This window comes from Poromitra crassiceps (genome assembly GCF_964638095.1).
Source record: "Poromitra crassiceps genome assembly, chromosome: 16".
In the NCBI taxonomy this organism is placed as follows: Eukaryota; Metazoa; Chordata; class Actinopteri; order Beryciformes; family Melamphaidae; genus Poromitra; species Poromitra crassiceps.
In genome coordinates this window covers 7,787,241-7,809,266 of record NC_139645.1, presented here as the reverse complement: position 1 = coordinate 7,809,266, position 22,026 = coordinate 7,787,241, and the positions used below count along the sequence as shown (strand labels likewise).

The following is a 22,026-nucleotide window of genomic DNA, read 5'->3' as shown; positions in this document are numbered from 1 at the left end:
ATTTCTTTCCCAGAAGGCCATGGGGCAAGAAGAAAGCCACGGCGAGGAGATCGATTCGGCACAAATTCAGGACCTGTGCATCGTTTTCATGAAGCAGTGTCCGAGCGGTGCTCTGCACCTACACGAGTTCAAGAAGATCTTCGGGGTGGCGAGCAGCTCGGCGGAGGAGTCCCTCTACATCGAGACAATATTCCGCTCCTTTGACACAAATCGGGTAAATGAAGCCGCTATTGCGAGATACCAGAATATAATTACATTTTTATTAATTGTTCAAATTGAAATTCATTGAATTAACGAGATGGGTCATTGTTTTGTAGGATAATAGACTGGATTTCCTGGAGTATGTGGCTGCACTTCACTTGTTGCTGAGGGGGAATCTGGAAGATCGGCTGAAATGGTCATTTAAGATATATGATAAGGACGGAAACGGCAAGTTGGACAGGAAGGAAGTGAAAAATCTCATAAAGGTAAGAAAGACCTGGTTTAGATTTCTGTTTCAGGTTTCGTGTATTTGGAGGAATATATTTTTTGTGAATGCCTTTTGTCATCTATCGCTCATAAAGCAGCAGTCGTGTAGGAAATAGGACCCATTTGAACTGGGCTGAATATAATCAGATTACATGTGATCTTTGTTTCCCACTAGGTTTCATAACACAGATGCTCTCCAGCCAGATTAGCTATTACTGTCCCAGTGACCGGCTTAAGGACAGGGGTCAAATATAGGAGGCCTAGTTATTGGATGAAGAGTTCAATGGTCTCTGTTATTTTTTAAATAAGAACAGCTTCACTCCTAAGCCTCTATAGCAGTGATATTCAACTTGCGGCCCGCAATGGAATTGCATTTTTTTTTTTTTTTTTTTTTTACAGTGCACCTGAACGCAACATGCAAGATACCCACTGAATAACTGTCCAAATGTTCATGTCATTCTGGCCAATACTCTACTTCTGTTATAGCATTTCAGTCTGGAATATGGAATATCTTTCAATAATCTATGATTTAGCTGCTAAATTGTCAAATACTGCCATCTGCTCGCTACCCTGCCGTCTGCTCTAACTAACTATCCGGTGTGCACAACATTGTCAGACTAAACTCTGACACCCCAAAAACCTACAATCCGCTACAGAAAAATGTATATTGTTTGTTTATTAACTGGCCCCTGGCCTTCTATCATTTCACTAAAGTGGCCCCCGGGCAAAGCAAGTTGAGTATCCCTGCTCCATAGGAACATACAATTACCCCACTCACTCAACTAACCCAAACCCTGAGCACTAGATACCATTTCAACATCACATCTATGCTTTATACAGTATAGCCCAGGATCTTGGTTCTCAACTGGTCTAGCCTCACGACCCACATTTTTCCTAACTCATTAAGTTGTGACCCAGTTTTCAGTTGTTGTTTTTTGCTTGCCAAAATGTTGCCTCACTTTGGAACATTATTTAGCCCTCTTTAACCTTACCACCCACCCCCCGACAAGCTAGGATGACAAGAAAATTGATACCAGTGTCAAATAATATGAGTATCTTCACTCTGGCTTTAAAAACGAACCACCTAGGGCCTCTGAAAGACAGAGAGATCGGCCGTGGACACCAGCGTCCCTTTCTCATGCACACATCCGCGACCCACTCAAAGTGGCCCCGCGCATAGGCGATTATAGACCTTCCAAACAGGGGTTGCACCACCCAGAAGTCAATATTACTCCGGTAGGGGGGGTAATAAAGAAATTTTGTAAATTTTAAAATAAAACGCATTAATCTGGGGCACTCTGAGAGCAAAATGAAGAGGCTAGTAGATATGAAGAACTACACACATCACATTAATATCCTCTTCACTATGCTGTGGCTTTACAGTACCGCTCCACTGGAGCTGCTCAGTGGCCAACAGATCAGACTGTGGTTGTACTGGTCAGCTTCCAGGTGTGAATGTGTGTGTGAATGTGAACAGGGCACTCCTGAAAAAGAGAGCATTGCTCTCAGTGAGACTCCCCCTGCATAAATAAAAGGTAAAAAAAGAAAAGTAAAAAAAAAAGTAAAAAAAACTAATCTGGCCACTAGGGGTAGCCCGTGCAGCCAGTGCACCAACATATAATCGGCCATGGCCCCGCGATCCACGTTTGGGTCCCGACACACCAGTTGAGAACCACTGCCATAGATAATGCTTTAATTTGGTCATATAGGCTGACCCCGGAAGATGTCTACTAAACTTTTAATCCCTACAGTATGCAGCCAGATTTTAACCTATACATCTATATTGTAACCATCTAGCGGTCAACATCAAATAGCTCAGTGGGTTACTAACATAGAATTGTTTTCACTATACTTGCTTAAAACTTTGTTCAAGAGTCTCCATAATTGTTGGTAACCCATTACTGCATTTCCTCCATACTATAATTAGAACATTTTACTATGGAACAGCAGTATTCCATGGTATTGTGTGTGTGCCCAACCGTTTCAAGTATGTACTAGTGTAAGGGTGAATATTGCTAGAAGCGATTGATTTACTGTGATGTCTTTGTCATCTAAAAAGTTTAAAACCAAATTTCATCCAGCTGATCTCTCATTGAATAAATTCAGACTCATTTTCCTACAACTGTCTACAAGCAATTCATATTAATGTTGTGTCTTCCTCAACAGATAATGTATAAAATCAAGCTCCAGCGGAGTGCCGTTGATATGACACCGAATGAAGCCTGTGACAGAATCTTTGAGCTGATTGACCAGAACAACGATGGTAAGTCTGTTGGTAAACCACAGGCACACAATATCTATCTATCTATCTACCGTAAATTCCGGACTATAAGCCGCGGCTTTTTTCCCGTTTTTTGGGCTTTTTTGGCCCCTGCGGCTTATCTATGGATTTTTTCAAAAAAAAAAAAAAAAAAAAATCTCTCTTTTTTAGCACTCTTTCTAACTATAAATCCACTTCTGTTTTAATTTCCTCTCTTGCCCTCTTTTCACCACACCACGGACACTGTGTGCACTGTAAAAAACAACACAGGTGGTGTTGTGTTATGTTGTTTTGTTGAAATGTTAATAAATGGGAGCTTCCTCAAACAGCCATCTCTTTCCCGACAATCCCCTCTGTGCATGAACCCTTACATATGGTAATTAAACATTAAAACACAATTAAAAAAAAAAAAAAAAAAAAAAAAAAAATACCATTAAAACACCCGCGGCTTATAGTCCGGTGCGGCTTATATATGTAAAAAACAGTCAACTTTGCAGGTGCGGCTTATACTCCGGTGCGGCTTATAGTGCGGAATTTACGGTATCTATCTATCTATCTATCTATCTATCTATCTATCTATCTATCTATCGATCCATCTATCTATACTATAATGCCACCAGTGTCTGTATGTCTGTCCTTCACGTATCTCGAGAACCGTTCATCTGATCGACTCAAACTTGGGGACTGTGCTTAGGGGGACCTGACAGAGTGCCCTGAATTTTGTGCAATTCGGACATACGCATAGTCATAGCGCCACCTACTGGAAACACAAAAAGCGGTTTATCTCAAGAACCGTTCGTCCGATCGACTTATAATTTGGGGAGTGCGCTGCTGGGAACCCGACAGAGTGCAGCACCGCACCTACAGTATAATGGGATATAAAAAGCTTTGTCCTTTTGTGATTGTACCATATATATATTATAGGTCATCAATGGCATGTGTTGTCTGTGCAATGCAGCATAGCGCCACGTACTGGCAACATAAAAAGCATAAAAATCTCGAGAACTGTTCATGTGATCGACTTCAAACTTGGGGAGTGCGCTGCTGGGAACCCGACAGAGTGCAGTGCCGCATTTCATACAATTCAGCATAGCGCCACCTACTGGCAACACAACAAGCGGTGTATCTCGAGAAACGGTTCGTCCAATGACTTCAAATGGGGAGTGCGCTGCTGGGAACCCGACGGAGTGCAGTACAATGGGATATAAAAAGCTTTGTCCTTTTGTGATTGTACTATATATTATTATAGGTCATCAATGGCATGTGTTGTCTCTTATTGAAATGTGTGTGTTGTGCCCCACAGGCCAGATATCCCTGACCGAGTTCATGGAGGGCGCTCAGAAGGATGAATGGGTCATGGACCTGCTCAAGCTGGACGTCAACGCCAGCGGCTGGGTCATCCAGAACTGTGGGAAACTACCTTGAATCCTTTCTTACTGGGTTCACCACCCACACGCATTTTGTCTGCAGCTGCAGAACGCAGCGTTGTCTTTTGACACGTGACGACACGCCTCGCGGTGTAAAGGTTTGCCTGTGTCTCCGTGTCGGCTCCTGGTGATGGTTTGGAGTCGAGCACAGCGCGCTCGCCCGTGGCTTCAGTCCTGGTTTTGACTGACTGTCAGTGGGCATACAACACTCAGTGAGGAGGTTTTCTGTTATAAAGGAAACACAATATTATCATGTATTTACATGTATCATTATTTTATGTATTTATAGTTTAAAGATCATAGTAGATATGGTAAGAAAAAAATAACCCCCAATGAAAATCAAATAATTTAATGTTATCAATGATATCTTAAAGTATTGCATGAAATCGATATAGCGATATAATATGAGGCTGTAATCATATCACTCATATTTTATACATTTATGTTAATCCCTAATTTATTTGATTTAACTTGACATTTCAATTATTTAATAATTCATTATAGATGATGGAATTTTAAAAGAAAAAATACTAAAAATACATTTTAACCATAAATATAGTTTAATGCCTTTAGTTGTATAAACAAGGACATTCCAACAATTAATTTAAGTACAAATCTGTTTTTGGTTTATTTTTCTGTCCAGGTGACAGGAGTCTTAAATAACTTTAAGGCCAGTTGTTAAAATAAACAATATTGAATTGTGCTATTATATCAATCGAGTTAGTAGTGCTTTTAATCAGTTACGGGGAATCAATTCATTAGACTTCCCATTATGTGATAAGCTGGTGTCACCAAACTATAACAGACATAACATAACTATAATGAAAATGCAATTATGAGATTGGCAAAACTTAAAACGTGCATGCTTGACAGGAATGTCTTTATCAAGCCTGATTGATATGTTGTGCTTTGCATATGGTTATGCTGCATGAACACTAAATCAGTTGAAATTGTTTTTTCATCTTCTTTAATTTTACTCATTTTCTAAGTCTGAATAAAAGTTTTGTTTTTGTCTGAAGTTTGAAGAAAAGTGAGAAATGTTGCAAGGTAGACATGTGTACCTTGACTGTATTTTCAAAATCCTGCTTCAAATTTGCTTCCAACTTGATGTTCTGTGCACTTACTATATGTTGTTTTCTCATTAAAAATATATTTTATATAAGCTTCATGCTCTGTGTCTTTGATTACAGATTTACCCGTCACTTTCGAGTGATGTGATCACATGATGTGAGGTATCTCCTCACAAGTGACATGACTACATGACTTTAGAACATTTCACTCAGTCCAGAACTTAATATTTTCTTTAAACCTACATGTCCGAGTGAAATGTTATGTGATCCCTCCTGTTTCTAAATGTTGGTCTCGACCTAGTTTCAAGATGAGGACCAGTCATGTTACCTCACATCACAATAGGCATCAGCTCTCAGCTTAAGTCAAGCGTAATCCTAGTGTGACGTCCGCTATGACGTGTGACTCATCACCCCATCCTCAATGGCCAATCAGTCCCCGTCAATATGTCAATATATGACGTCTGTATTGATGTCACTGCCGAGGCTATGACGTGGCAGTACATATAGCCATGCTCAGCGCGTCATCATGCTCTTTCCCTGATCCTTCACCTCTATGGTCGCTGTACCTGGGCTGATCGTATCCCATCCTCTGAAGCTGTGTTTCGCCCCGCCCACCTCCCCAGTCCACCACCAACATCTTGACTCCTGAAGAATCCCCTACGGGGGGGGGATTCTCTATCCTAGACTGAGCAGATGCCCTCCTCTCTCACCACAAGAAGAGAGGCATCTTACCACAGAGTCATTATGCCAAAGAATTAGTTGCCAGGCCATTTCATGCCATACAATTAGTCGCCGTGCCATTTGTGAATAAAGCTTGCTGTTACCCACTGGTGCCTCATGATTGAAATATATCTGTACCGTTTGGTTTGAACAAGTAAAACTATTTTTATAAGCATTTTATGAAATGTCTATGGGAAAATGAATTATGACGGATGAAAATCTCTGGTACAGTGCTGAAGCAGGAAGTGACGTTCCACTTTGGCTCTCTCTATAGAAAGGGTCATGGGTGGGCGGGTGGAGGGTCGGCTGGGTGAACTGACCCCAGACCTCCTGCTCTCAACCACAAGTTTGACGTCATCCGGCTGTAATCTCCCTGAGCTCTGGCCTGCTGTCCACTGCAATCCCACCCAACTCAAACAACAACATGAGTCTACATTCAAAACTCTTTGGCAATCAGCAGTGAGTGAATCAAAAACAAACAAAAACAAAAAAACAAATTTCCTGTATTTGATTTGTGAAAATGATTTTTGAAATAATTATATTACGTTTGAAAGAAGCCATATTGTTGAGGGATTTGGAGATCACTGAAAGGGCGATTGGATTGGTTAAGCAGCTTGCTTGAAATAGCCAGTGTGGGGTTCACAACAGGGTTTACGCTAAGTACACTAGCCATGGATATGTGCAGTCGAGCGGCTGTGAGATCAATATGCTAGAGAACGTATAGGCTATTTTGTAGTTTTTTCCTCATCTTCGGATAGGTTTTCTCTGCAATCCTGGGGAACTATGGGCCAGGCCCAGGGCGGCGGTGCCGGTGGCACGGAGAAGGACGCTACCGGGACGGAGAAGGAAGTGGCCCTTCAGCACATCCAGGAACTCTACCGCAAGTTTGCGAGTGAATGTCCGAGTGGCAACCTGCACTTACACGAATTCAAGAAAATCTTTGGAGTGGGCAGGGAGTCCACAGAAGAAGAGTCTGCTTACATGGAAAACTTGTTCCGGTCCTTTGATACTAATAAGGTATTGTAGCAACAGTCTTAATACTTAGAAGAAGTTAGTCTACTGACTGTTATTAGGCCATATCTTCAAAACAGTACCGGTACTTCAATCTTCTGGACAGATGAGATGTGGGCCTGCATATTATCAGCTGTGTCAGGACTGGAGTCATGAACAGTTGATATTTGAAGCAAAATATACAAACGCAAAAAATAAGATGGGCCCTTCTTGATCTAACTTCGTTCTCTCTCTTTCTTTATTAAAAAAAAAAAACTAACCTAAACTTGTACCACTGTTCCTTCAGAAGTTGTAGTTGTCATAGACTGTGCTCCATAGTTGATTGCTCTATTGCTGACAAAAATGTGTTATTGTAAGTCGCTTTGGATAAAAGCGTCTGCCAAATGACGTAATGTATGTAATAATTGCATGGTCACGACCATTCTCAGTATATCATATTGCATGTCTGTCAGATGTTTAAATTCATCTGTCCAACCACCTATGTTTCTCTCAGGATGGAAAGATAGACTTCATGGAGTATGTGGCGGCGGTGCACCTTGTTCTTCGTGGAAAGCTCGAGGACAAACTGAAATGGTCTTTCAAAGTTTACGACCGTGATGGAAATGGCACCCTGGACAGACGAGAAGTAAAAAATATAGTCACAGTAAGTATTTCAGTTCATCCACTTACAATTGAAAAAAGGTATTTACAAAACTTTAACCCGCAACGTTGACAAGTAAATCTTGATTGAGTGTCCATACATACAGACCATTTGTGGATTGTGTGTAGTTGTCTAATTATTTAGATCCTTATACCATTGGTTCTCAAATGGGGGTCCGGGGAGGGGGTTCCAGGGGGTCCAAAGCCAAAAGGGGGGTAAAGTATTTTCACTATAATTCCATTCATAAGTAACACAATGACTATTTTGGTCATGAGTTTTATACACTTTCTCTAATAAAACATCTGAAAGCATCAATCTTATTATCATATGGGGGACCGTGGGACAAAATCCTATCAAATGGGGGTCCGTGGTCTAATTTTTGTCAGTTTAGGGGTCCCTCATGTGAAAAGATTTGAGAACCCCTGCCTTATACAGTACTTGCTACTTGATCTTCCTCCAGTAGGCCACTCTATATGTTGAAGTTGGACTATTAAATGTACTCTATTCATCCTCTATGTGTCTTATTCACCAACAAGTCTGAGAGAATTGTGTTCTCCGAGCCAAATGCTTGCACAGATTTGTTCTTTGAGCATCCTGGGAACAGACAGAGCCACACTGTCCACTACAGCTGAAGAAACATTTGTTGCAATAAATTGTTATCATAATGTGAGTGTTATGATTTGATGAATAGGGTTTGAGCTTTTATACCCATATCATCAAAAATATTTTATTCTACTACCTCAGTAGAATTTTACTCCAGTGAAAGTGAGCGTTCTTTCTAGAAGATCAATTAGGTAAAAAACAAAACATTCACTTTCCACCTCTGGATAAGAGATCATGTGTTTCCTCAAGCGTTTGAACTCACATCAGCATCGCTTGTTGTCATTGTTTTCTCATCTTTGTAGATCATCCACAAGATAAAGAAGCACAGCAACCCAAGTGTCCAAGTGAATATTGAAGATATATGTGACAGAATATTTGAGCTGGTGGACAAGAATAAAGATGGTAAGTTCCACACATAGTACGGGGATGAGAGTAACGTTGTCATGGTTACTGTTTAGTTCAGTGATACTCAACCCGAGGCTCTATAGCCACATGTGGCTCCTTTTAGTCCTACTTATAATAAATAAATAATTAAAAATCTTTAAAAAATAAAGGGAGGAAAGGGACTTTTTTGGATTGTGGCTCTTGCAAAGAAAATGTGTCTGCTGTGATACAACACGTTCGGCCTATGTACTGTATGAGGTCCTGTTACATTCTGTAGTGAGTCCTGTAACTGTAACGGTCTTGTAATGTCAGGAATCAGTCATGTCTCATTGTTCTGATTCTGTTAAATAGATGATTTGGATAAAAAAAAGTTGGTGTTTTTAATGACACTTTTAAATAAAATGTACCGGTAATCATAAAAAGTGAGAAATGTCTGATGTACTCAGTGCATAGTTAGGGTTATTATTGAACTAAATGGCTATTGACTCGACTTAACACAAATGTGCCTCATCCCTTTTTACCCCAGGCAAGGGGGGCTTTACTCCCTTACTGTTATTTTTGTTATAATAGTGTGTTAGATTGCTTTTTCACCTTATGTGTAATGAATCCATCCCTCTTGTGATGTGTCCAGGTCACATTTCTTTGGAGGAGTTCATCGAGGGATCAGAGAAGGACCCCTGGGTGATGGAGCAGCTCAAACTGGACATTGGGCCCTGTGATTGGTTCCTTGAAAAGCAAGAGAAGAAATCCTGACTTCTTTGATATCACCTCAAAGCATCCACTCTGACACTTTTTTGGGGACTTTCAAGTCCAATGGGAGTTTTGTCATATATGACTTGAAAGTAGGGATGTCCGATATTATCGGCCTACCGATATTATCGGCCTACCGATATTAGCATACAAAATCGATATCGGAAAATATCGGTATCGGTTTTCATGCCGATTTTTTTTTTTTTTTTTTTTTAAATACAGAGGGAGTCTCACTGAGAGCAATGCTCTCTTTTTCAGGAGTGCCCTGTTCACATTCACACACATTCATACCTGGAAGCTGACCAGTACAACCACAGTCGGATCTGTTGGCCACTGAGCAGCTCCACTGGAGCGGTTGGGGTTAAGGGCCTTGCTCAAGGGCACCTCAGTGGTGGTAATGAGGGAGGGGCAAGCGCTGCCTTTTCACTTTCCCCACCCAGATTTATCCTGCCGGTCCCGGGGATTGAACCGACGACCTTCTGGTCACAAGCTCGCTTCTCTAACACTTACAACTTTAACACAACATGCATATTATATATTAAACTCTTCAGCTACATTAAGCTACATTATGTAACTTGTTATGTGAAATTTTGGTGGAAAAAAAGCCTGCTTATATCGGTATCGGTTGATATCGGTTGATATCGGTATCGGAAATTAAGAGTTGGACATTATCGGATATCGGATATCGGTAAAAAAGCCAATATCGAACATCCCTACTTGAAAGCAATGGAAATTATCTGCCTTATGTGAACAATTATTTGAGATTATTTGGGAGAGATGCAGATTCATGATAATCTGAATCATTATTCATTCAGTTCTGGGAGATGACTGAACACTGGGCTGCATCTGTCTTTTCACCAAATCAACAATCCTCTTTTATGGAAGAGAAGCCTATTATCGTCACCCAGTGTGCAGACATGGCACACGTCATGACGTATTTTCAAGAGCTAAAGATGACACAAAGATAATCTTTTTTTCTACTATTTCTGCAACTGTGAAGTGCTGTATGCTTGGAGATCTGTGGGGGGCAACAACTCCCCACCCTCTCCTTATGGCGATCATATCAATATGATCAATATAAAGGTTTTTCTGTCTACTACTGTGTATTAAAACTGCACAATGCATGCATTCCCCCAATCATCTGTAACTGTGTGGAAGGTAGATCTCAACAATAATTCACGTTGTCTGTGTAAATTCATTTCTCAGACATCCAGGTAATAGATGTTTTAAAAAACACCTGTGTGGACTTAGACTGGTTAAAGGAGCCTCTCTTATTTTGGTCCTTGGTCTTGGAATGACCTGCAGACTAGTTTCAAACTGGTCTCCCTGATTTCGCTGTCCAGTTTTAAACAGAAGTTGTCAGGTTCTTACCTCAAGCTGCTCCTGCAGCAATGTTTCATCTGTCTCTATGAATGTTATGCCTTCGGCAACCACCTGTACTTTTGCATTGGGACATGTTCTTGTGATTTTAGTCTTATGTCACATACTACCTCTTTTGTGTGTTTCATACACTCCTGATCTACACTGTTGATGCTATAGTCTTTGTTCTATTTTGTATTGTTGTGTTTTTGTATTGTTTTATTTCTATGTTACCAACATGCATCATTTGATTTGGAATTTTGCTGCCTTCTTGGCCAGGTCACAATTGTAAAAGAGATTCCGTATCTCAATTGTTGTATCTGGTTAAATAAAGGTAAAAAATAAATAAATAATCATAATTTATTTTTAAAAACACTGGACTAAAAAAAACGGTAGAAAACAAGACGTTTCGTGTGAATATGGATGGTTTCTGCCCACACCCCTATGCAGCACAAATTGAGCTGCACAATCATAACAAAATGTTGTGTACGATTATGTACAGACAGTGTTTGTAAAGTCATCCTAATCCTGTTTCCTATCACTTAGCCAAAGTGCCTTACAGGCTAAGAATAGTAAACGAGAGGCTAAGTCCATATACATGTAGGTCCCACCTACATTATGTTAAGTCCTCCTCCAGTCACTTTATGGAGTGGTGGTGAACGGCCAAACATAGAGACCACGTAGTCTCGGCTCCCAGACATTTGGTGAGCGGCGCCAACAGCGCCACCTAGAGACTGAGAACTGAGTCTAGAGACCGCGTAACCACAATGTTGGCCTCCCATCTGCCTGTTAGCATATTACTTAGCACAGCATGGTTTGGCCCCTAGCTAAAGCTGAGCATTCTCCATTAGAGCCCCTAGAACTTGGAACAACCTGGGAGTGACATGTAATGGAAACAATTAAAATATTTTGTATTCTTATTTATTGTGGACTCATTCAATATTCATTATTATTGTCCCGTTATGTGTTGTTTTTAAGTCTTTAAGTGTTTTTGCTCTCTGTGAAGTGCTTTGTAAACCTTGAAAAGCTGCTTTAGGCGACATTCATATTCATTAATTTCCCATACCTGCTTGTTCCTATAGACCATTTTAAATAAAGCAGGTGTAGCCAATAGCATTAATGATGGTTCCATTCTGTTTAGGTGTTCCAGTGCCAGGGCGCTCATCTTATCTTACAAGGAGAGCTGTCTGTTCATAATGTAGTTGCAAGGCGCCTCCAAATTTTGCCAAAACACTTTTCAGGGGTCTGGAATGAATCTGGTACAAAAACAAGCGTGAATTCGCAATAGCTGCGGCCAGATATCAGTGATGTCATCAGTGATGTCAATTGAGCAATTGTGATGTCATCACTGTCTGTCACAAATCACTTACACTGAGCAATTATTGATGATTGGTGATGATGGGTTCACTAATGACTTCGGAGTTGATTGATTTGGGGGACAAACATTTTTTCTGGACCAACCAACCAACCAAACAAACAGCCAACAGAGTGACTTATAGCAACTGCCCAGCTATGCTGGCCGCAGCTAAAAATCAGACATCATCAGTGTCTGTCATAAATCACTGATGACATCACAAGTGCTTAAGTGACATCACTGATGACATAGTGCTGTATGACACATGTCATCAGTGATTACTGATTTTTTTTTAAACATCTACAATATCCATAGTCCTACAGGCTCTTAAACATAATAGCCTGCCTACTTGAAACAATTTATGTCTTCTATATAATTCCTAGATTGTTTCTATAAGATTCATATTTTTGTAGGCTATATCTTACACTTTATCTTTGGTAAAAAAAAATCCCATGACCACACACGGTAGACAGGCTTCTCTCTCTCTCTCTCTCTCTCTCTCTCTCTCTCTCTCTCTCTCTCTCTCTCTCTCTCTCTCTCTCTCTCTCTCTCACACACACACACACACACACACACACACACACACACACACACACACACACACACACACACACACACACACACACACTATCTCTCTCTCTCTCTCTCTCACCCACACACACACACCTGTGACAGTCGCCAAGCCAATCACACTACTCACGTTTTGTCCAAAGTGCTACACAAACTTTACTTACCTACAAAAGTGTGATTACACAATGGTGCCTGGTACACTAGGCCTGCTTACATTGTTCGACGTTTTCAATTTTCAGGGCCCGGTTTCGACCTTGTCTTGTTTTACTGTGCTTTTGCACAACAGCTAGCTACAGCTGCTGTAAACACTTATAATTCATACTCAGACAGTTAGTTACTCAGTGGTGTTAGTAGTAGTAACTTTACTACTCCGTAGTTTATGAGTCAATTAAATATTGCGCCACGAAATGTAATCAAATTAGCATTATGAAGCCCACGGAAAAGGAAAATACTGCTCAGTCTACTCTAAACGAACCCGGAAATGACAAGGGTAACTATCTTGCGTGATATCTTCTCTATTAGTAGACGTCAGTTCTAAAAGCCGCTACGAGCCTATCTAGCCACCCACATTTATATATGAGCCCCGTGTACAGTGTTCTATAATGATAATTTACTACTAGCTTAATTGTAAAGGAAAGAGAATCGATTCATTCATTCCTCCCTCCCCCGCTTGTCAATGTTAAGCAGCTGCGCAGGCGCAAGTGCGTCCCAGCTGTCCAGTTCTGTTGACAAATGCGACCGTGGATAGCTCTGGGTCCCCCCTTTGCGATATCGTAGCCATTAGCCAAGTCGAATAAAATGTAATTTCAAAAGGTTTCTTCGAGGTAGCAAGGTATCAGGTGGAATCTACATGAAGTTGTGAATCTGGTAAGCACATGCAATAGATAATCTACGGAATGCGAGCAGCTTGGTAAAGATAATTTATCATCAGGAGAGGCAGCAGCTCAGTGCTAGCTAAGTTAGCATTGCACCTATGTTAATGTTAGCTTGATAAAGTTAGCTATAAGTGGTTAGTGTGGCTCTCTGGCTCAATAGTGTCGGATTGCCAAAACCCGAGCGTGTGATGCAAGCCCCATAACGTTAACTGGGATTGAAGTTGTCCCAGGTAACGTTACGGGTTAAAACGGGTATAACATTCGCACTTGGCTAATGGTAACATGTCGCCCAACCTAGCTATTATTGAAATTCACACTAATCTTGTGTGGCGTAGTCAGTAATAACGTTACACCACGGGGCTTTCTGAGCCTCTAAACTAAAGATGCCATTAATAGTACGTTAGCATTGATCCCCTGTTTCAGGAGGGACACACAACCATTATTTTATTATTAGACACTCCATAAATATAGGTTCTGACTTCCACTTGTGCTTTTTATAATCTCCAAATCTAGCCTCAACTCGAGACCCATCTAACTACATATTCTAACATTATTTACTCTGTTAAATATTTTTTAACCTCTCTTCTAAAATGCTGAACAACCTGATGTTAGGAAACTGAGCCAGCACATTATTTGATCAATTCTTGCACCATTTTACTTATTGTCATTTATTACCTCTTTGCACAAATATGTTGCTGAACAGTGAAATTGTGAAATTATAACATCTAGACAGACATGTTAAAGGCAATATAGACGTGCTATGGACGGTCCATAATGGACCGGTATGCGTGAGAGAACTGGTTTGACCTGATTTCTCTCCTACATCACGTGAGTTGGACTTCACAAGCTAAATGAATTTGACTGATCTGGCACCAGTGCACCACCATATCAGTGTACTCAAGCAAATAGCTGGCCTCACCCTACTGTAAGTCTTTCAGATGGTATGGATGGATACTAGCTCCAAAGAGCGTTCATTTAAATGGCTGGCCACCACCACCTGCAAAGGAATGGGTTTTAGAGTGGGTTCTTCTGTCATTCTTCTACTGACAAGGAGGCTGCTCTCACCCATACAATGCCAATTCTGTTTTGGTCCACCGGTCTCTGACTGACTGGGCCCACTGCGGGCCTGCTTTTGTCAGTTTGACTGATAAAGCCTCTAGCCTGCTGAAAGCCTGTAGTACTAAGACTGTTACCGGTATCTGCCATTCCAAAATGCTCATGAATATTTTAGTGGGGCTTCTCATCAGGGAGAGAACAGAGGGAGAAGACAGCGAAGAAATCTAAGAAGTCTTTCCATGACTGCAACACTATCAGGGCTGAAGTGTTTATTCGTTTAAGTGATGCCAATTTTAGTTTATTTATTTATTTGGAACTCAACTTGACAAGTTGTTTATTTCTGGCTAACTTAATCTTTCCATCATCCATTCATTGCTAATTCTGAACACGTACAAATTAGGCTGAAATGTGAGGTTGTTCAGTCCACATGAAGCAAGCATTTTATGTCATTAAATCATACTTTATATTGCCAGCAACAGGAAGGTGGGGCTTGAAATAAAGATAGAAATGCATTTGATAGATAATGAATATGAAATATGAAAAAAATTGAAAACTGCATTTGAGAAACACTGCCTGTTAAATTGGATAACGCAAAACTGACTTACAGCAGTACGAATAGTAAGAATTCATTCATTCATAATAATGCAGACACATTTCTGACAGGTTTATTTACTCTGTGTATGTTTTGTGTGTGTTTCTTAGGCCTAAAGTGAAACCATGCTGAAGTGGTTTTCCAGTGAAGAGGGAGGGCCTGGCTCTGGAGTAAGTAGACATGTTCATTTCACATTGATTTTACATTGTAATCAGTCACCTGTGTCTGGTCACTAGTGTTATAGCTGCGGCTGAGGAGGTAGAGCGGGTCGCCCACTAATCCCTTTGGATGAAAGAGGTCGGTGGTTCGATCCCCGGGTCCTCCTGTCTGCATGTTGTTGACGTGTCCTTGGACAAGATACTGATCGCCAAATTGCTCCAGATGGCTGTGCCAGCACCCTGTGTGGTAGCTTGCCGCCATCTGTGTGTATGAATGTCTGTGTGAACGGGTGACTGTACCTACTCATTGTAAAGGGCTTTGCATAAAAACGCTATAAATGCCATTATATGGCACTGCCGGCAGTTGTGAGGTTAGCGTTGACTTAGCCAACAGATGCACATCACATTGAGAAAGATAAAATACATGACACTTGTGTTTCCATTGAACTGTACATAGTACATAGTTTGGAGTAAGACTTGTTTCCATCATCATTTGTTGCGACAAGAATTGATCAACTAAAAATCAATCCCACAGGAAGAGAATTGATTATAGTCAATATACAGAGAATGTCTCAGTCAACAACATCTGTTTCCATGAGATATTATAATACTATTTTCTCGTGCGACCTTGATAGTGTCAGTCTCATCGGGTCCAGGGGAGAATCAGAGAATGCCTCTCACTCAGTTTCAGGCGCACACAGAGAGGAATTAGGTGGACTGCTGAGCACAGGGCTTTGACCCAGAGAGTCCGAGCTTACACTTCCTGTGAGGGGGCACCGCTGCTGGAGCTTAAATCCCCCAGCATCCACATCCCCTGCATCCCCATCCCCCACACTTATCTCCAGACTATACGCATACTTATTTTTGGTAGGAACACAATACTTAAACTAGTTGTTTAAATCACTCAAATCATTCCTGTCCTTTCCACACCTGTGCCACTTTTGGGAAATTTTGCACTTCAACATGAAAATGCACCAGGGATTCAATCTAGCATCCAGCAGTTAATCCTTATAACAAAAGCTAATAATCTGAGTTGGTACAAGAACAATATCCCTGGTCTTTATTATTATTATTATTATCTACTAGTCCCTCTCTACTGATCCCGCATTCACTCAGTTCTATCGCCCTCTTCCTGGCCCCAGTGTTCACAACAAAACAACTATTATGTGTACCTTAATCTAATAAGAGGATTTTTGTTCTGAATTCCATTCCACCACTTATCCACTGGACAGCCACTGGAACTGCAGGTCAAATCCCAGCCCTCTTCTTACTACTAGACTAGTATATCACTTTACAGGATTTGTTTTAAGGCCCTGTGTCCACAGACAGCATTTTTTGTTTTGTTTTGTTTATTTATTTGTTTGTTTTCATGAGCACTTTGACTACCGTAATTTCCGCACTATAAGCCGCACCGGAGTATAAGCCGCAGCAGCAAAATTGCCTGTTTGTTACATATATAAGCCGCACCGGACTATAAGCCGCAGGTGTTTTAATGTTTTTTTTTTTTTTTTTTTATTGTGTTTTAATGTTTAATTACCATATGTAAGGGTTCATGCACAGAGGGGATTGTCATGGCTGTTTGAGGAAGCTCCCATTTATTAACATTTCAACAAAACAACATAACACAACACCACCTGTGTTTTTTTTTACAGTGCACACAGTGTCCGCGGTGTGGTGAAAAGAGGGCAAGAGAGGAAATTAAAACAGAAGTGGATTTATAGTTAGAAAGAGTGCTAAAAAAGAGAGAATTCCGTTTTTTTTTTTTTTTCCCCCAGAAAAAATCCATAGATAAGCCGCACCGTTATATAAGCCGCAGGGCCAAAAAACGGGGAAAAAGCCGCGGCTTATAGTCCGAAATTTACGGTATTAAGAATATGAATGCCCAGAGCGCTTCCAATGCATACAGACAGACGCAGCTGACTCTAGTAGCTAGCGTTAGCTAGCTAGCATACAAGGTAAATAGCAAGCTAACATGAACCCAACAAGATAATACAATGAATAATTCTCACCTGGAGTCTCTCCTCCACCACGTTTGTTGATCTTTTTAGTCCCGCCTCTTCCTCGATTTTCCTTTGGTCGGTGGGAAAAAGATGTGACATTGATGAGCAGCGCTCTTCTCCAAAAGTTGAAATGTTTTCTGCTTGAGGCGCCCAGAGCGCTGGGACCAAAAACGCTAGTCGCAGTCAGAGAGCATTGAAACGCCAGGTTCCTAGCACGTCCTTACCATGGAGAATTGCAAAAAGGCGCTGGCAGCTCAAAAAAAGCGTTCTGTGGACACAGCACCTGAGGCTGTACAAGGGCCACACAAATGATCAAATTGTTTATTCTATACAGAGAAACACACACACATTCAAATACACAAACTCTAACACCATCCTCCTGTCCCCCCCCAGGCACCAGGTTCTCCCAAGGAGGCTGGTGGTGGTGGTGATGGAGGAGAGACTGCGTTAGCAGAAGTGAGGGAGCGTCTGGCCCAGAACGAGCAGCTGGTGACTCAGCTGAAGGAGATGATCCGGGAGAAGGATGCGGCCCTGCGCACCAAAGATGACCTGCTTAAGGTGAGGCCAACTCTGCCTCTCTCTCCACCGGTACGCTTATACAGCTGTGCTGATGTACAGCGACATACTCATTGAAAGGAAACGCGTCATAGGGAGGGGGCAGCAGCGACGTTGGCGGTGACGTTACACCAGTGCAAAAAAATCCTCCTGGAATTGTACAGCCTTCTTCTTGCTCAGTCGGCTTTCTGAGGTAGATTGCTTTGTTTTGGGGGACAGTCTTTGTGTCGGCAAATGGCGTCAGGCCGCCATTCCTGCTTGTTGCTTGCTTCCACCATCTTGTTGAGTTTTCTGGTGAGGCCCAAAACTAGTATGTGAGATACTGGTAGAGAGAACAGAGTGTGTTATTATTACCTCTGCCAAGGAGGGTATGTTTTCAGTGCCGTTTGTCTGACTGACTGTTAGCAGGTTTACGGAAAGCGTACGGGACCGATTTTCATGAAAGCTGCAGCGGTGCAGCATGTAGCCACTGGTAAAACTGGTGAGCTCGAAAAATTACGAAAAAGGGTCCCCTCACCCTGTGCATTAAGAACTGAAGCCAAGGGGTTCTGAGAAATAGTCATCAACATGCTAGGACGCATTGGGAATGAGAACGCGTTGTCAGTTCCCAGTCAGGATTTAAAACTCCAACACATGACGAAGGTGTTCAATCCAAATGGTTTTGTATTTGTTGGCGTTTACTTTGCCCACAGCCTAAAACCATGACAGGAAAAGGCATGTGTTTTTGGTTTCAGTGTCTTTTGAGTCTTTCATGTAGTATTTCCTTTGCTAGCTAATTGTAGTCTCAATGAAACTGAAGTGAACCACACACACACTGCTCATTGAGGTTTTTCATGAACCCTCGCCCTTCCTCCTCATTTGTGGTTGTGGTTTTCTTCTAAGCCGTTGTTCACACCATAGGCAGAATATAGGCAGAAGTGAAGCTTGAGGCAGGCTCAAGCTGAACTGACGCTTAACCGATCACACCAGGAGCAGCCTCTTTACCCCAGCGCCTTGCTCGGCGCGTCTTGAACCCGCCCACAACTCCCATTGAATTCATGCCTGGCCGCTTCAAGCTTCACGCGTCACACCTGGAAAATAAGACTGAATCCTGAATTGAGCAAGGCATGAGCGTGGCTTGAGCGTGACACGCGCTCGGCTGGTGTGAACGGCCATTTACTGCATGGTAGAGTGAGTCCTAGTTTCTTGGCCTGCCTGAAAGAGATTTGTATCTGTCAAATATGCTGTATAATACAACACAGCATGGCAAACTTGGTCACATGAGTTATTCTGAAATAGTTCAAATTGTTGGAGGGCTCTTCCTGGTAGTCATTGGTTATGATCATCCAATAAAAACACAGATCTAGTTAACTATTAAACTTGTATGTCGAAGTCCACTTTACAGCAATAAAGACAGGAGTGTGAGAGAGACGGTGCTTAGAGAGAGCTTAACAGTGGGTGAATCTCTTGGAGAAATGATAAAGAAATGAAACTAAATGAATCATGGTATCGTCTTAAATATTTTCTAGTGTTTCACGTTGATGAAGCTTGCCCTATTTTACATTGCATTGTGGCATCAAATCAACTGACATTGTACTGAAGTGGGTCCATGAAAGTGATATAGGAGTTTTTAGCTTTTTGGACACTGTTATTATAAAGAACACGCCATAATGCATAAAAAAACATAGTATTTTTTTTAGACCAGATGCACAGATTTTGGGTTGTTCTGACCTTATTAGAAAGTATGAAGTTCTTCTCTGTGACACATCTGTCTTTAATGACGAGGTTATATTTGTGTATTCTTCTAAAAGTCTCATGGGGAAATTCTCACCTCCATAACACACCTCACGCTGCTGAAGTGCTCTTCCCAGCAGCATCTCCTCTGAGTTCCTCATAGTTAAGCACTGTCAGTGCACTAAGCAGCAGTGGGAACGACACGCTAACTATTGGAACTGGAGGTGAAGAGAGTGTTGTCTGTTCCTCAGGTGGAGAAGGAGGCTTGTGAGGCCAAGCTGTCCAAGGTGCGTCTGCAGAACAAGGCCAAGGTGACCTCGCTGAGCGCACAGCTGGAGGAGCTGAAGAGACAACAGGGGGGCCAGGATACCCCCACCCACAGCAGGAAGGTACAGAGAAGACACACGTTTGTATGAATGTACCTGTGAGGACCTTCACTAACTACATTCATTTCCTGTCGGATACGTCTGACAGATTACATCAGTGTGGGTCTGTTCGCAGCCGTACCAGAGCCGTACCACATCTGTTCCGGAGCTGGTCGACATTAGCCTTAAGTCAAAATGTGCCCATGATAGAAACACAATCAAACATAATGAGGAAAAAAGTCAAGGGGTAACCATACCCTAACCTGACGCTGCCAGATGGACGGTTTAGCTCCACATTACATTTCACTAAACCAGTCGATCTGGGAATGTAGTAACCCGACCCGCTGACGGAGGCGGGCACTTTTTCCAAGCTAATTGGCAGGTGATTGGATGACCCATCTGTCTATCACCGCTGGTGCGTGTTAACTTCAACCAATCAGATCGCCATGCCTCTGACGTCATGTTTGCGACCGGAGGAAGGTGCATGGCCTGTGCATGTAAGACTGATTGAGTCCGACACCGTCCTCATCGTCGTAAAGTTGCCTTCGAAGCATGAGGTTCGATTATAACAAACTAGTTGTGTGGCTTAGCCTTCCCAAATGTTGAGGGTCGTTTTTTAGAATTTAATACATAGAATTGGGAACGTTACATTCAATTTCATTCAGACTGCCTGTCACTTCCACGGCGGCAGCCATGTTGACGAGTGAAAAGAACTACAAAGACCATGTGCGTCACACAGAAAGCCCGCCTAAGGCTGCCGCTGATTCGTCGAGCCGGTCATGGTTCGGCCAATCATCTTAACTGCCTGTGCATGACAAGATAGATTACGTCGAGAGAATCTCTTTTGATCTCGTGAGGTTATCCATCTTGCAAGCAAGGTTAACCATACCCTAGAGAAGCCAGAAATATCAGCGACAAACATTCAGAATAATGACTGCTGTGAATGAGTGAAGGTAGCTGAGGGAATGAGGATTTAATCTAATCTTAAACTTAACTCTAAACCCAAGCCCTGACCCTAAAGAAGCCCCCTGTAGAAGTGATGACTGGTAAAATGTCCTCATTTTGCAGGATCTTCCCCAGCTTTATATCCTTGTGAGGACATGTGTTCTCCAAAATGTAAGAACACACAGGTACAATATGAGTTTTATAGCGTTGTTGTTGTTGTGTGATTCCTCCTTAGGGGGCAGCAGATGGTGAGCACGCCAGTCGGGGGAAAATTGTCCTACTGAAGAAGAAGGTAGAGGAACTGGAGCAGCAGCTTGCACAACGAGAGGGGGAACTGGAAAACAAGGTACCGCTTCTTCATGTCTACCCCTCATAGCAAATGGAGATAGACCTGTCTCCCGTATAAGCTATTGCCCCCCAAGCATGATGTTGAAACGGTGTCAAGTAAAATTCAACTGAGTTACAGATTTCAATATGGGTTCAGTGAATCACGCACAGAACTCAACCTCATAGTGTAGCATTGCATTACATCTTTTTAAGTATAAGCAACACTTTCCATGTCCTGTGTTTTTCTAGACAGCTGATAGTACAGGTGTAATGGCGTTGTGTAGGTGGTACTTGGAGCAACCCATGTTAAGGGCTTGTCCAGGGGTGGGTACGAACCGCCGACCTTCGACTTGCGAGTCAAAGACACTAACCACTCCACCAAGAGAGCTAGCTCCCTTGGCGGAGCTGATTAACATGCCTTTATACTGGGGAGTGAGTTTAACCAATCCACTCGCTACCACTCGGGACTCACGAGGAATCCGCGCTGATTCACCTCGGTTACACATGGATAAGGAGGGCAGATGTCCTCTCTGTAGGTATTTCAGGAATGGGTTTAGCACAGGATCTTCTTCAAGGTGCCCTCAGGCAAACAGGTGTTTCAATAGCTTTTTCTGCATAGCAGCACGGTTTGAGAGGTTCAATATCCTGTGGTGCATAGCTCTAATTTCCTCAGGTATCCATTGACAGGCTGATTCTTCTTCTTCTTCTTCTTCTTCTTCTTCTTCTTCTTCTTCTTCTTCTTCTTCTTCTTCTTCTTCTTCTTCTTCTTCTTCTTCTTCTTCTTCTTCTTCTTCTTCTTCTTCTTCTTCTTCTTCTTCTTCTTC

General features: G+C 42.0%; 3 protein-coding genes across 3 annotated transcripts in view; all 3 read left to right on the top strand.

Moving 5' to 3' along the window:
- Positions 1 to 19: 19 nt before the first annotated feature.
- LOC310791052 (guanylyl cyclase-activating protein 2-like) lies at positions 20 to 4,153 on the top strand (the record flags this gene model as incomplete). The annotated part of the gene is made up of 4 exons (XM_083652767.1): positions 20 to 214; positions 318 to 467; positions 2,635 to 2,731; positions 4,032 to 4,153. The coding sequence occupies 4 exons, from the start codon at positions 20 to 22 to the stop codon at positions 4,151 to 4,153; spliced, it is 564 nt and encodes a 187-aa protein (XP_083508893.1).
- Positions 4,154 to 6,728: 2,575 nt separating this feature from the next.
- LOC310791202 (guanylyl cyclase-activating protein 2-like) lies at positions 6,729 to 9,336 on the top strand (the record flags this gene model as incomplete). Its single annotated transcript, XM_083652884.1, has 4 exons — positions 6,729 to 6,962; positions 7,450 to 7,599; positions 8,502 to 8,601; positions 9,215 to 9,336. The coding sequence occupies 4 exons, from the start codon at positions 6,729 to 6,731 to the stop codon at positions 9,334 to 9,336; spliced, it is 606 nt and encodes a 201-aa protein (XP_083509010.1).
- Positions 9,337 to 15,264: 5,928 nt separating this feature from the next.
- LOC310791413 (uncharacterized protein) overlaps positions 15,265 to 22,026 on the top strand; it is a gene marked incomplete at its 5' end in the record, with an annotated part of 39,126 nt that continues 32,364 nt past the window's right edge. Inside the window, 4 exons of the mRNA XM_083653109.1 lie at positions 15,265 to 15,309; positions 17,691 to 17,855; positions 19,817 to 19,954; positions 21,111 to 21,221. Of these exons, the coding sequence (XP_083509235.1) occupies positions 15,265 to 15,309; positions 17,691 to 17,855; positions 19,817 to 19,954; positions 21,111 to 21,221 (459 nt within the window). The remainder of the gene's footprint in view (positions 15,310 to 17,690; positions 17,856 to 19,816; positions 19,955 to 21,110; positions 21,222 to 22,026) is intronic.